This window comes from Cebidichthys violaceus, unplaced genomic scaffold (genome assembly GCF_023349555.1).
Source record: "Cebidichthys violaceus isolate CVI_PGR_0920_01 unplaced genomic scaffold, fCebVio1.0.p SCAF_3, whole genome shotgun sequence".
NCBI lineage: Eukaryota > Metazoa > Chordata > Actinopteri > Perciformes > Stichaeidae > Cebidichthys > Cebidichthys violaceus.
In genome coordinates this window covers 1,609,519-1,625,217 of record NW_027176483.1, presented here as the reverse complement: position 1 = coordinate 1,625,217, position 15,699 = coordinate 1,609,519, and the positions used below count along the sequence as shown (strand labels likewise).

The window sequence follows — 15,699 nt, the reverse complement described above, 5'->3', positions numbered from 1 at the left end:
TCTTTGTCCATAATCAATAACAGCTGTGTTGTTCTGTCTAATGACCACAAGATTGTGCTATAAGTCTGAAGAAATGTGGGTCTTTACTGATCAGTGAGAAATATCCCTCACTAAGGGATCTGAAAAGACCATGAAGAGATTATGACCTTGATTAGTTGTTACGGATCATTAAAAAGAGAAAAGTATTGAAGTTACTGATTGTTCCTTTATTAACAAACAAGTTCTCTGTAACACGTTTTAACAAGAAGTTATTGTTCTCCATACATAAAGTTCATGATCATCAGTTAATATTGATTCACATGTTGTATACACACCACCATTTAAAGTATACTATAAATCCTTTAAACCATTGAATATGGGAAAAAAAACATGTATATGTAGATGGTTATTAGTTTTTTCATTACAAAAGCAGTAACAAAGTGCCTCACCTAGTTATAATAATAATCATAATAATAAATTCTGCATATATTGAATACAAACAGAATACATTTAAACATTTACTGAACAGACACTTGCGTGTAAGAAACATGTAGCGACACAAAAATAAACGCTTTGTAACATTCAGGTTATTGAATGCAGTAAGAAAATCTCCAAAAGCAGAAATAAACTTAGTTTAGTTAATTAATAGCCATCACAGGGTTACAAGGTTATTCATGTTCATTGTACAACAGGGTTGTGAAACAGAATGCAGTTTGCAGTCCCATTTTGCTGTGTAAGAAAATCCCACAAAAAAACTGTATTATAAGTGGAGGGAGGAGGACGAATTAGAACAGGAGGGGGCTGAGCACACAGCCTTGGGGGGCTCCGGTAGTAAAAACAGCATCGCCTCTGGATCTGTTGGTTCTGTATGCAAACTGGTGAGAGTCCAGGCTTGCTGGGATGTTGTTTTTGATGTGCTGGAGAACTAGTTTCTCAGAGCACTTGATTAGAATGGGGTTGAGTGCCACAGGTGGTAGTCGTTTATGATGGAGTTTTTCGAATTTATTGATCCTTCCAAATCAATGATAATTAATCTTGAATGTTTGCTCTCCTGACCACAGAAATAGAACGGGAGTAGAATGGACATTGAACCGTTCGCTGTGGTCATTTGACTAGTACAAAAGAAAATGGGGATTGTTGTTACTTGACATGGTGACAACACACGTCAGTGGCTTGAAAAGTGTTGTTGCTGAGAAGAGAGTGTACGCAGCTGAGAGGAATGGCTGATTAGTTAGCTGGTTAGCTAGGTAGCTAGTCCTTCTCCGGAGCAGCGAGGATTGAGGCGTTAGACTAAGATCTACTACTGGCCACCAGTACGCCGTTTGGCTCATTTTGTCTACCAGTGTACCAATGAAGCATGGTGGAATTAACGAGCTGGTCTGCTAGTTAGCTATCGAGCTTGCTAATTCCACCATGCTTTAATGCTACACCGGTGAGAAAAAATGAGCCGAACACAGTTGCCACTCAACTGGACAAAAGTGTGTAGATTAAGCCTTAATTTCACTAATTTACTCTGGCTCTCTACGCTTCGTAACCTTCATACTCAACTGCTTGTTTGAGTCATTACTGCAAAATCTCACCTCAGTGAATCTGCGTCTTGGTGTAAGTCGGTGAAGTTTATACAGAAGTTAGCCTGCTTTAACGATTGCAATGGCAGTGGCAGACATAAAAATGGCCACAGCTCTGATCATCTTGCTACGTTGTTTTGAATAGGAATCCTATTCTATTTCTATGATCGTGCCCATCCCTCTTTGTCCCCACACAACACAGAAAATGTTTTCCCTTTTCTCTTGTTTCAGGTTAAGAAGCCATAGTTTGGTGCAGATGGAGGTTGTGTTGAAGGTTGTTGGAAGTTATACATTGTCATGGGGGGCATGGGGCTGGGTTGAGGCATAGGGCTTGTGGAGTTATACGTTGTCATGGGGGGCATTCCACTGGGTTGAGGCATAGGGCTTGTGGGGTTATATGTTGTCATGGGGGGCATGCCACTGGGTTGAGGCATAGGGCTTGTGGGGTTATACGTTGTCATGGGGGGCATTCCACTGGGTTGAGGCATAGGGCTTGTGGGGTTATATGTTGTCATGGGGGGCATGCCACTGGGTTGAGGCATAGGGCTTGTGGGGTTATACGTTCTCATGGGGGGCATGCTGCTGGGTTGAGGCATAGGGCTTGTGGGGTTATATGTTGTCATGGGGGGCATTCCACTGGGTTGAGGCATAGGGCTTGTGGGGTTATACGTTGTCATGGGGGGCATTCCACTGGGTTGAGGCATAGGGCTTGTGGGGTTATACGTTGTCATCGGGGGCATGCCGCTGGGTTGAGGCATTGGGGTTGAGGAGTTATACGTTGTCATGGGGGGCATGCTGCTGGGTTGAGGCATTGGGGTTGAGGAGTTATACGTTGTCATGGGGGGCATGCTGCTGGGTTGAGGCATAGGGCTTGTGGGGTTATACGTTGTCATCAGGGGCATGCCGCTGGGTTGAGGCATAGGGCTTGTGGGGTTATACGTTGTCATGGGGGGCATGCTGCTGGGTTGAGGCATTGGGGTTGAGGAGTTATATGTTGTCATGGGGGGCATGCTGCTGGGTTGAGGCATTGGGGTTGTGGAGTTATATGTTGTCATCGGGGGCATGCCGCTGGGTTGAGACATTGGGCTTGTGGGGTTATACGTTGTCCTGGGGGGCATGCCAGTGGGTTGAGGCATAGGGCTTGTGGAGTTATACATTGTCATGGGGGGCATGCTGCTGGGTTGAGGCATTGGGGTTGAGGAGTTATACGTTGTCATGGGCGGCATGCCACTGGGTTGAGGCATAGGGCTTGTGGAGTTATACATTGTCATGGGGGGCATGCCGCTGGGTTGAGGCATAGGGTTTGAGGAGTTATACGTTGTCATGGGGGGCATGCCGCTGGGTTGAGGCATTGGGGTTGAGGAGTTATACGTTGTCATGGGGGGCATGCTGCTGGGTTGAGGCATTGGGGTTGAGGAGTTATATGTTGTCATGGGGGGCATGCTGCTGGGTTGAGGCATTGGGGTTGTGGAGTTATATGTTGTCATCGGGGGCATGCCGCTGGGTTGAGACATTGGGCTTGTGGGGTTATACGTTGTCCTGGGGGGCATGCCAGTGGGTTGAGGCATAGGGCTTGTGGAGTTATACATTGTCATGGGGGGCATGCTGCTGGGTTGAGGCATTGGGGTTGAGGAGTTATACGTTGTCATGGGCGGCATGCCACTGGGTTGAGGCATAGGGCTTGTGGAGTTATACATTGTCATCGGAGGCATACTGCTGGGTTGAGGCATAGGGTTTGAGGAGTTATACGTTGTCATGGGGGGCATGCCGCTGGGTTGAGGCATTGGGGTTGTGGAGTTATGCGTTGCCATGGGGGGCATGGTCCTGGGTGTAGGCATAGGGCTTGTGGAGTTATACGTTGTCATGGGGGGTGTGGTCCTGGGTGTAGGCATAGGGCTTGTGGAGTTATACGTTGTCATGGGGGGCGTGGTGCTGGGTGTAGGCATAGTGGCTGTGGGGATGGTATGAAGCTGTGTCTTTCCTGCAGCAGTATCTTGCACTTGGTGCGTTGTGTCTCCCTGGTCAATTAGAAGAGCCCCCGACAGTACCTGGAAGTTATCAGTGAGCCTTTGGTCCACATTGGAGAACTTGTCTTCTTGACTCAGCGTCTTGGCAGATTCTCCACAGGGGTAGATATTCCGCCTTGCTCAGTTTGTTTGACCGTGATAAGCTGTAGAGACAGAGAGGCAGTTAGCTTGGATTTAACCGGTGCGACAGTGAAGTGAACCTAACCAGACTGATTTCAACTGAAATGAAAAAAAACGCAAATTGTGCCAATTAAACTGACCTTAGCTGAAGTGAAATACTACTTTGTAGGTTGACTGCAGGTAGAGGTGGGTGGAGCTTATTGACCTGATGTCTTAAAACGTGGGCCGGCTGGGTTATTTAGGCTGACTCATTCTGTCTGTCACGCCCAGTCACGTTGACAGCAGCTCATTTTCAATAACCAGTGTAGCATTACAATCACAGTACAGCACAAGTCTTTTTTCTCCTTTCAGTGTACTTGAAATGAAGCCATCAGTAAATTACAAAATCTGGTGAATTAGTGTTAATGACTGAAAATTATTTTCTGATGATAGCAATGTGCTTTCGCCAGATAAACACAAACACTGAAAAACACTAAAATGTTTTTTAGGTTCGGGGGTTTAGTTACTATTTAATGTGTGAAATGTAAAAGTACCATTCAGATTGTTATATTTATTAAGAACCAATTGGAATATTATGAGTGATGTAATGACATGTAAAGACATTTAAATGTTGTCACTGTATTGCTTATTTTAACAACTTTTTAAATTGTATGGGTCAATCTTCTATAACAATGCATCATATTTTCTTAACTAATCTTCATCTAAAATTTAACCAGTAAGCATAGCTGTGAAAAAAATGTAATGGAGTAAAAACGGGGTTTTTTTCAGCTTGAACTGATCTCTGTAATTTCCCAGAATTGATTCACTGTCACTTCGGAGAAATTAGATCTTTTCTGAGAGAGTGGGTGGAGTTTCAAATGAGCAAAGGCAAATATTAATAACCTCCCCTGTACTTTTGTTAACTGACTTTACAAGATCTCCATGACAAGTTTAAAGGGAAAAAAAAGGTTTTCAAGTTAAGCCTCATCTGAACACAAAATGCTATATGTTAGCACAACAACCTCCAACATCTTCTTGTAACACCTGTCTTCAACAGAATTCTTGTCGGTGCAATATGAGTTTTTATTACTAAAACTCGATTGCAGCTAAACACAGAAACATGCGTCAATTTTGTACTAGAAAGATTGTAACTTTGGGAGGAAAATGCCACATATTATCTTCAGATCAATTGAAGTATTTCTGCACAGAAGTAGGACTGTGGATTTTGAATAGAAAGAATCTTTTAATAGCAACAGCAAAAATAATGAATCAAGCAAAAGCAGTTTAAATGTTCATATAGCCACCTGACAATTGTTGACGGTTGTCAAAAGCAGTAAATGCTCCTTTATGTGTTAAGAAAAAATCTCCTACTCCATCAGCAAAATAAACAATTAAAAAAACAACTGGATTATCTGGTGAATTAGTTTTTTAAATTATAGAAAAATAAATTAATTGTAAGAAAGCTAAAACTGTCAGTTGTTTTTTAAGCCCATAAAAATGTAAAACACTTAACAAATTGCCACAAGACAGCAGTGATAATATAAGAGATCATAAAGGAGCTTTTAGGAGTTTTAAAAGATTCTTTACCTGTTGACAAGCGGTCGTCTGAATCCAAGTGCACAAGTTTGCGAAATAAAAGTATTTGTGGTTAAGCAGGAGTTTCTTCTCAGGTGTTTTACGGAAACATTCTTGGCCTCTATGATGTTGTGCCAACACAGTGCCACATACATAACATTCTATTTCTTTGTTAAACCTGCTCATCCCGTTCACGGCTGTAAGAGTCAGAGTTAGTTAACATGTACTTAAATCAATTTTCTGACTCACGGTTCCTCCTGCTGTGTTGTGTTTTTTTCTTTCTTGCAGAATGCCTGCAGGAAGAGATGGGTGGAGCCTTCTATCCTGATGGCTTGCACCTGTTCAGACTTGTTTGGGAGTGGAAATCAGACTCATGCAGGACACAGTTGTACAATAAGTGGAATCAATAAAGTAGAATTATGCACATCTTAAAAATCTGATGAAAAGAGTGAGTTTTGCATATTTCTAGACTTTTAGACCTGAATCTACTCTGAGTGTTGTGCCCCCAAGAGCTGACCAGACTGGATCAATTTCAGAGGAGCTTAAGTTCACATTAACTTAGAACTGGTTTGAACACGAGCACCAAACTTCATGATCCATGTTGGTTTAGCATCATTTCTTGAACTTGGTACAAATAAGTTAGATTTTGTCAGCTAAACTGACATCTGGTTAATTTCACCTCGTCGAGCCAAATCAGATTTGAAAAAGATGCTGAGACTCAAAGAGACTGGTCTTGTGTAATGCAGAATGTAATCTTTGTCCATAATCAATAACAAACAGCTGTGTTGTTCAGTCTAATGACCACAAGATTGTGCTATAAGTCTGAAGAAATGTGGGTCTTTACTGATCAGTGACAGATATCCCTCACTAAGTGATCTGTAAAAGACCATGAAGAGATTATGACCTTGATTAGTTTTTACAGATCATGAAAGAAAGATAAAAAATAATGATTATACATTAACTATCTTTAATGTTTGACATGAAGTTGAAGTGAACTTGAATCTTTTATGACAGACGTGTTCCAGAGGTAAAAAGAACACTCTCCACACTCAAGTATTGAAGTTACTGATTGTTCCTTTATTAACAAACAAGTTCTCTGTAACATGTTTTAACATGTAGTTATTGTTCTCCATACATAAAGTTCATGATCATCAGTTAATATTGATTCACATGTTGTATACACACCACCATTTAAACTACTATAAATCCTTTAAGCCATTGAATATGTAGATGGTTACTGGTATTTTCATGACAAAGACATCAGTATAGTGCCTCCCTTCATTATAATAATAATCATTATAATGAATGGTGCATATATTGAATACAAACAATAATCAACTTTTACTGAACAGTGTAAGAAACATTATGTAACATGCAGGTTATTGAATGCAGTTAGAAAATCTTCTCCAAAAGCAGAAATAAACTCAGTTTTCTTAGTTAAAACCTTTTAAAAACGAGGCCTATTTGCAGGCCTCAGCTCGAATAAAGATAAGAAATACCTAATTAATTGTATAAAAAAAAAAAAAAAAAAAAAAAAAAAATTATATATTTTTGAGATGAGAAAAATCATGGAACTATCAGAATACATGTTACTGGTTCACATAAGATAAGGATGGAACACAGCAGAACTTGGAAAACTCAAAAGCTCGATCTTGAAAAACAGCACTTTTAGGGTATTGTTTTTTGGAAAGTATGGGTATCCAAGACTTTTAATATGCTGGGCTCTTAGAACAACTGATATAGGCTCTATATACACAGCTATACATAGATACAGTGAAACATTTATGAAATATAGAGCATTTCAAATTAGAAAACTGATCAAATATTCCAATATTTGAATAAAAAAGTATTTTTAAAATTCAAAAACACTCTATATCACTTCTATGTATCACTCATGATGTTCATTGAATCAATAGACCGAAGATTGGACCTTTTTTGAGTGTTTTAAGCTCTTTCTATGCCCTTTTTAGTTATTTAGTTTAAGGTCAAATCCTGCTTCAGACTCTCTGTTCAGGGCTGTATCTCAGCCCCCCCCTCCTCCGATTTTCACCATTGAGACATCCTTCGAACCGTAGGAGCCAATAGAATTGCCTGGAATTGAAAGCTAGATGATTGACAGCACTATTAGCCAATAAAGCTCAAAAAGGTCCAGCTCTGAAATCTGATTTGCTGAGCTTCCAACCCTCCCAAGAATCCGAGGAGTGTCGGAGAGACACGAATCGAACGGATTCACACGGAGCACCAGCAGCTGGACAAACATGAAGTGGAAGTAGGAGATATTCCATTTTTTCGCTGAGATTCGACCAAAAGTAAGTACAATATTCGATGAAAGCTGTGTGACTTTTTGTGTTCGAAGCTGAATATCTCTGCGATGGTTTACCGGGGAGAGAAATGGAAACTATGTCCGTAATCTCCGTCAGGCGCTCGTGCTTTTTCATGCTGCATGTTCGTAGGTAGCACGTTGCTAACGGAGTGTAGCAGCCTTTTTCTCCGGTCTGTCCCAGTCATATCGAGTATGATTTATGATATTTTGTTATATGTTTGCTTGGCTGATGGGAGATGTGTTTGTCTCATGTAGAAGTGACCTAGTTCATGTTGTTCCCAGGACGCTGAGGTTTCTGCAGAACTATAACATCACTATATTCGTTCTTCGTGGGTTCTCTGCCAGTTACTTTTAACACAAAACTCTCTAAGTTTTGATGTACTCTGCGTCCAAATGGGGGACCTACGGGTGTATCTGGTTTTAATAGCATCACAAGGTGTCAAAGGATACAAGGTTATGCATTGTCATTGTACAACAGGGTTCTGAAACAAAATGTAATTTGCAGTCCCATTTTCCAACATAACAAAATCGCACAAAAATATATATATTATAAGTGGAGGGTGGAGGATTAATTAGAACAGGAAGGGGCTGAGCACACAGCCCTGGGGGGCTCCGGTTTTCAACAGTGGAGGAGGTGCTGGGGTCTGTTTGTGAGGAAGTCTGATAACCAGTTAGATAAGGTAGCAAAGTTAGTCACCAGTTTCATGGGGGAGATTTACTCATTTTCACTGTCATCAGGGTTTTTCTCACATCCGCTGTGGATACTGAGAGCAGCCGGTCCTCTGGAGGCAAAGCAGACTTCACAGCTGACCCTTTGAGCATAAAAGGTGTTCGGCTCCATGGATTGACACACGATGGGGGCGCTCCTTCTTTTATGGCATGTGATCGATCGCCTGCCACATATCTTCAGTGTTGTTGGTGTTAAGGTCACATTTGCTGATGTATGATGTCACTGTTAATGTATATTCCTCAAGATTGGTGGAGTTTTATATGGAATTTAATGATCCTTCAATGTCAATTATACTTCATCTTGAACTTTTGCTTTCTTGGCCATAGGAATATAATCGGAATAGAATGGACATTTAACTGTTTTTCTGTGGTCATTTGCTGATACTAGTGGCCCGAAAAGTGTTTTTGCAAATTGATGGGAAGAAAGCAGAAATTGCTTCGTAGATGGATGACTGGCTAGTTAGCTAGTTAGCTTGTCCTTCTCCGGAGCAATGGTGAGTGAGGCGGAGGGACCGTTAGACTAAGCTCTACTACTGCCCACCAGCCCGCTGTTTTGTTCATTATCTGTAACCAGTGTAGCACTAAAGCATGGTGGAATTAAAGAGCTCGTCCGCAAGCAAGCTTGCTAATTCCACCATGCTTTAGTGCTACACTGGCTACAGATAATGAGCCGCATATTGCTTTTCTGGCGATCTAGTGTGTGAATGACTTGTGTCTACATGTAAGTAGTAAGGAAATATCTGTTCTAATCCTTTTCTATTTCTATGATCCTGCCCATCCCTCTTTGTCCTCTCATTACAGAAAATGTTTTCACTTTTTACAGCATGTTATTCTTGTTTTAGGGGAAAAACCCATAGTGTGGTACAGATGTAGTTTGGGTTGAAAGACTCATTGGGCCCATCATGCCCATGGAAGAATTGGGGTAAGGGGCGGAGGACAAGGGGGGAATGGAGTTAGACATTGCCATGGTGGGCATGGGGCTTTGCGAAGGATAAGGGTTTACTGTGGAATATGTGGGCATGGTGCTGGGTTGGGGCATAGGAGCTGTGGGGTTGAACATCATGGGAGGCATGCTGCTGGGTTGGGGCATAGGGGCTGTGGGGTTGAACATCATGGGAGGCATGCTGCTGGGTTGAGGCATAGAGGCTGTAGGATCATACATCATGGGGGTTATGCCGCAGGGTTGGGGCATAGGGGCTGTGGGGTTGAACATCATGGGGGGCATGCTGCTGGGTTCAGGCATAGAGGCTGTGGGGTTAAATGCCATGGGGGGCATGCTGCTGGGGTCCTTCCCATGGTCAATCAGAAAAACCCCAGACAGTACTTGGAAGTTATCAATGAGCCTTTCGTCCACATTGGAGAACTGGTCGTCATCTTTGCCGGACTTCCTCAATCCCCGAAGAGTGTTATTTCGGGTGAATTTCTCCATCAGCGTCTTGGCAGACTTCAGAGTGCTGCAGAGGTCCTTCAGAGCGTTCTCCACAGTGGGAGAGATTCCGTCCTGCTCTTTTGTTTTGAGGGTGAGGACCAGTCCCTCCATTACTTTGACTCTCTGGACGACATGTTGGCAGTTCCTCTTGTTGGCCTTCGCATTGTCAGCCATCTGGTAGATTGTTGAACATAGGTTCAAGGCCATGTCCAGTGGGGACAGGTATAGATCTACGTTATCCATGATTAGCTGTAGAGACAGAGAGGCAGTCAGCTTAGATTGAACCGGTGCAACAGTGATATGAACCAAACCAGACTGAACTCAATTGAAATGATCAAAACCGCAAATTGCGTCAATTGAACTGACCTGAGATGAAGTAAATTAGTGAATTAAAAAGGAAGTAAGTCTGTTGAATTGGAGCTGAGGTGTGTGACTCACTACTTTGGTGGTTGACTGCAGGTAGAGGTGGGTGGAGCTTTCTTACCTGATCTCTTGCACCATAGGCAGGGTTATTTAAGCTGGCTCTTTTAGTCTCTCTCTCTTCTCTCTCATTACCTTCAGCCACCTTTTTTTGGGTTAGTTTTCCTTGTATTTTTACCGTCACAATGACAAATACATTTGTTTAAATGAATAATTTGCTCACTATTTGATCCAAACAGTGAAACATCTAAAACTCTAAAGGTACATTCAGATTGAAAGCGAAGTCATTTTTGTTCTGCTTTGTGTTATTTCTGCTTAATTAACCAGAGTATATTTGGAAGTGTCAGATAGAGCTAGTGTGTTGTCCTTCATTATTCAGCCTGACATTATTAGTGTACATGGAAGTTGCGATAGTGGTTGCCAAATAACTTAAACCTGCAACACCAGATTTTTTTGGGCTGCTTCAAGCCAACCGAAACCCAAATGATTTGATCACAGATGAGTCTTCGTGTTTGTGTCACCTGATGAATGCAAGTCCAATATTCTCTCTCTCTTATCTCTGTTTTTGGTTTCCACCAACTAAGACACGCCAAGTTTATCATTTCATCGGTTCATTTTCTGCAACCAGTGTAGCATTAAAATCACAGGACAGCAGGCCTCCTCTCTCTTTTCTGTGTACTTGAAATGTATCCATCAGCACAAATCTGGTGAATCAGTATTAATGACTGATCTGGTACAAGAGTGTATAGATGAAGCATTTAGTTGTTACTTTTTCTCACATTACATTACATTTTGTAATGTAGTGTAAAGTAGCATAAGATCTTTATGGTCAGGTAAGGTACAAGTTGATTGATTCTCTGTCACTTCAGGGAAATGACAGAGATCTTTTCTGAGAGAGTGGGTGGAGTTTCAAATGAGCAAAGGCAAATATTAATTACCTCCCCTTTACTGTTGTTATGTGACTTTGAAATATATCCGTGAACATTTTAAATGAAAAAAAATCAGTTTTCACCTCTAACCACATCTTTGTTGGCACCATGTTGAGACAAAATGCTATATGTTTATACCTCCAACATCTGGTTTTAACACCCGTCTACAACAGATTTATTGTAGGTGTAATATAGGTCTACCTGTATGTGCATTGTTTCTGTAAAACAGTCCATGACATGTATTATAGCTATCCATGTAAAAACACATACAGTGTCTCCAAATCTGGGCATTTTGAAATGTGTTCGATGAAAAAGAATTAAAGGTGCCCATATGAACATGTTAACAGGTTTTCATCCTGTAATCAATCCTCCTGTTCATGGCCATTAAAAGATCCATTATAATAAGTTAATATGAGGCTGCAGCAGTCTGAATTAGACAAATTATGTGGATATCTTCCAAAGTTAGTCATTTTAGTACTAAAACTTCTCTATTACGTTACATTACATTACAGTCATTTAGCAGACGCTTTTATCCGAAGCGACTTACAATAAGTGATTCAACATTGGTAATCAAAAGAACTACTAGTCACCAGAAGTCATAAGTACATTTCCTTTTCCAAACAAGCATCTAAGAGCCTGAAGCAGAGCATAACTCAGAGCCAAAGAACAGAAACAAGAGAAACAGTTAGTGCTATAAGTAATACGAATACAATAAGTGCAACAAGCTAGTATGAATACAATAAGTGCTGAGTGGAAGGCTCAGGGTAGCACTTCCTCTGTGTTCCTCTATGTTAATGTCACTTCATCGCAGCTCAACACAGAAACACAGATTAACTTTGGAATGTATTTCTGCACAGAAGGAGGACTGTGGAACTTGTCCCCCATCACTTACATTATAAAGAGATCTTTTAATGGCCACCGGAGAAATAATTAATGCAAGCTAAACCAGTTTAAATGTTCATATGGCCACCGTAATTTTACATTACAGTCATTTAGCAGACGCTTTTATCCAAAGCAACTTACAAGACGTGTATTCATCATAGGTATTCAAGAGAACTACTAGTCACCAGAAGTCATAAGTGCATCTCCTTTTTTAAGCAAGCATCTAAGAGCATGAAGCAGAGCAAAAGTACAGTGCAGGAACAAACCAATATGAATACAATAAGTGCTAAGTGGAAGGCTCAGGGTAGCACTTCTTGAAGAGGTGAGTTTTCAGCCTGCACCAACAGATGGGCAGCGACTGAAACAGAACATCGTTGACGGAGGTCAAAAGCAGTAAACCTATCCTTTATGGTTTGAGAAAGTTCTACTCTGTCAGCAAAATAAACAATTAAAAACCTACTGGATTACCTGTTAAATTATAATATGTTATTTTCTTTAGATATTTTCACAGGACAGCAGTGATCATGTAGGAGCTCATTAAGTAGAGTTTTAAAATAATATTTACCTCTTGTCGAGCGGCTCGTCTGAATCCAAGTGTGCAAGTTGATGAATATGAAAGTAATTGTGGTTCTTGGCCTCTCTGATGCATTGCCAACGCAGTGACACATAGAGTACATAGCATTCCTTTTGTTTGTTAAACCTGATTGTCCTGTTCAAGGCTGTGAGAGTTGCTAATCACATGGCAAAAATGCATTTAGGGGAATCGACTTATTAGCTTCCTGGTGAAGAATCATACCACTTGTATGTTGTACGGTAAAAACTGATGGCAGTTAGCTTAGCTTAGCATAAAGACTGGAAACAGAGGGAAACCAGTGGTGTAAAAAATATTCAGAGCCTTTCCTTTAATCAAAGTACCAGTACAGCAATTTAAAATTACTTAAATACTTTGATACAATAAGTAAAATTCTTATTGAAGAACAAAAGTATCATAAATAAAATATACTTAACCTATCAAAATAAAAGTACTGCCTCTGCAGAAAAAAATACTCATCTTTGTTCATATAGCACTTCTCTAAAAACTATGCTTACATGGGTGAACAAATACAATACAATCACAACAACAACAAACAGAGACACAATTAAGAATGATTAAACATTACAAACACTTAGAAGTGGATAGGGAGTGATTCACATAAAAGTCTGTTTTTAACAAAGTGTGTATTTAGAAGAGATTTCAAAGATGAAACTGATTTGACTCGCTGAATCTCCTCACGCAGTTCGTTCCAAAGTACAGGCTCCTCAATAGAGAACACAGTCACCTTTAGTCTTGAGCCTGGCTTGTGGAACGACCATAAGAGCTTAGTATGAGGACCTAAGGCTGCGTTCCGGCTCATGATGAGTCCGCTCTGAAGGGTCACCAGATAAATCTGAGAGGTCGATGATTAATGGGAGAGAAGAAACTGAGAAAAAAGTGCTGAGGCAAGATTTTATGTTTGGGCTTTTTATTTCTCTTTAAATTAAACAATGTGAACCGTTCAGAGAGTAAATGTCTCTTTGGTGAAACTGACAACAACTCATAGACATCTGAAACATGACAAGGGGTCCCAACTGGACACTAATGGTTCATATAAACTCATAAAATATAATAAAATGTTTGAGATTACTGTAGATTATTAATCTATATTTAAAAATGATCAACTTCATAAACATAATTTGTTGCCACAGTGTGTGTCCTTGCTTTAAGAGTTAAAAGAGTTCTTGACCACATCATTTCCCACAATAGAGTTATTCTGTGGTGGAAAAGTCATTTGGGCAATAAGTGTGGTGAGAGGCACGGGGGCCCCGGGGAATGGGGCCATGACGTGTAGGACAGGCCTGGGGGCCATGCTGGAGGAGAAAGGCCTGGGGGCCATGGTGGAGGAGAAAGGCCTGGGGGCCATGGTGGAGGAGAAAGGCCTGGGGGCCATGCTGGAGGAGAAAGGCCTGGGGGCCATGGTGGAGGAGAAAGGCCTGGGGGCCATGGTGGAGGAGAAAGGCCTGGGGGCCATGCTGGAGGAGAAAGGCATGGGGGCCATGGTTCCAGGCAGAGGCATCTGAGCTGTGGGGGGCATGATGCTGGAGAGAGGCATAGGAGGTCTGGGGCTAGACATTGGGTGCATAGTGCCAGTAGGGGTCCATCCATTGAAATCCACTCCATTCTGAATTTGTCCTGAAAAAGTTTCATAGACTCTGTGCATCATGTTCACCTGCTCGATCTGCAGGGCCCCAGACAGGACCTGTAAGTTCTGAGAGAGTCTTTCGTTCACCTCGTGGAACTTGTCTTTGTGGCTGCCGGACTTCAGGAAGTTCTTAACATTTTTAGTTTGGGAATATTTAATCATAACACTCTTGGCAAAGGTCAGAGTGCTGCAGAGTTCTCTCAGAGCGTTCTCCACAACCGCAGAGATTTGGCCCGGCCCTCTGTGTTTGATGGTGAGAACCAGTTCCTCCAGCGCCCTCACTCTCTGAGCAACTCGTTGGCAGCGCTCCTTGTTGGCCTTCACGTTCCCGGCCATCTGGTGGATGCCCATGCACATGGACAAGATCGGGTCTACGACATCCATGATTAAAGCTGCAGAGACGGAGAGGCAGTCAGCTTAGAATGAAATGAACAAAACTGAAACTCATTTGTGGAGAAAATGCCTTGTGAAAGCACCTCTTCAAATCTCTGCAGAGAGCCGAGTATTGTTTTCACGAGACAAGAATCAAATCGCTTCAGAAATCATTTTGGCGGCGAGCCATTTGAGTTCAAGTCAAGTCATCTCGAGTAGGTTTTCATATACTCAATAAAGAATTCACTTTGGTGTTTGGTGCACAACAATAAACAAGAGATAATGAAAGAGAACAGCTAGTACTACAAAAGTAAAAAAATAAAAAAATTTAAAAAGTACAATATATCTGTTTTTGCTCTACACCGTGTACATAAGTCACGTGGATTACAGTCAGATGCCTGAAGGTGTGTTCACACTGAACAGGAAGCATATTTAATAGAGATACGTGATTACATACAAAGTTAATAGAAAGATTAGACTGGTGGCAGGAACTCAGGGGAATATGTGCATATGCAAGATTAAAATGTATCTTGCCCTGGAATGGTAAAGGATTAAAAGGAGCTCACATGATTTTTTTTAAAACAATAGTCAGGTGACACTTTAACATCTTAATGCACTTTTAAATGTAATAATTATCTATAATACGAGACTTCAGCATGTGAATATCTTTAGTACAAAATGTCCTTGTGGTTGCATGTTGGGCTGCGGTGAAGTGACAGCAACACAAAGAGAGAATCTGTAACTGAAAAGACTAATTTTAGAAGACATCCGCTCTATAAGGTCACATATTAGCTTCAGTATAGAATGAGGGCTGTGGATTTTGTCATCCCGTCTTGAAATTCAATTTGAAAGCATTAAGAGGAATGATTAATGCAAAACCAGTTTCATATTTTAAAAATAAAACATTATTAATCCAAATGGATTATAAATATATTAATTGTCACAAAGCCAAAAACTGGTCTGTTTTTAGCACATGAAAAGTTGACACGGTAGAAAAATAATCAAAACACTGTAAAATATGAATTACCTGAACTGCTTCCTGTAAGTTCCCTGTTTGTCTCAAGTCATTTATCCGAAACATTCATGTATCTATGGCGCGGTGCAAACACCGTGATACAGACGCTACAGCTGTGTGATAAACCTGCTCA

The 15,699-nt window shown here is 41.1% G+C and overlaps 3 protein-coding genes across 3 annotated transcripts; all 3 read right to left on the bottom strand.

The window, feature by feature from the left end:
• Positions 1 to 185: 185 nt before the first annotated feature.
• LOC137881459 (uncharacterized) lies at positions 186 to 5,350 on the bottom strand. Its single transcript, XM_068723413.1, has 2 exons — positions 5,261 to 5,350; positions 186 to 3,717 (listed from the first exon to the last, which is right to left on the bottom strand). Exon 2 carries the CDS (start codon positions 3,491 to 3,493, stop codon positions 1,775 to 1,777), a length of 1,719 nt encoding a protein of 572 aa, XP_068579514.1. The 5' UTR covers positions 3,494 to 3,717; positions 5,261 to 5,350; the 3' UTR covers positions 186 to 1,774.
• Positions 5,351 to 6,304: 954 nt separating this feature from the next.
• On the bottom strand, positions 6,305 to 12,549 carry LOC137881406 (uncharacterized). Its single transcript, XM_068723337.1, has 2 exons — positions 12,526 to 12,549; positions 6,305 to 9,978 (listed from the first exon to the last, which is right to left on the bottom strand). Exon 2 carries the CDS (start codon positions 9,970 to 9,972, stop codon positions 9,139 to 9,141), a length of 834 nt encoding a protein of 277 aa, XP_068579438.1. The 5' UTR covers positions 9,973 to 9,978; positions 12,526 to 12,549; the 3' UTR covers positions 6,305 to 9,138.
• A 964-nt stretch (positions 12,550 to 13,513) lies between these two features.
• Positions 13,514 to 15,658, bottom strand: LOC137881619 (YLP motif-containing protein 1-like). The gene is made up of 2 exons (XM_068723632.1): positions 15,579 to 15,658; positions 13,514 to 14,571 (listed from the first exon to the last, which is right to left on the bottom strand). Exon 2 carries the CDS (start codon positions 14,561 to 14,563, stop codon positions 13,700 to 13,702), a length of 864 nt encoding a protein of 287 aa, XP_068579733.1. The 5' UTR covers positions 14,564 to 14,571; positions 15,579 to 15,658; the 3' UTR covers positions 13,514 to 13,699.
• Positions 15,659 to 15,699: the final 41 nt, after the last annotated feature.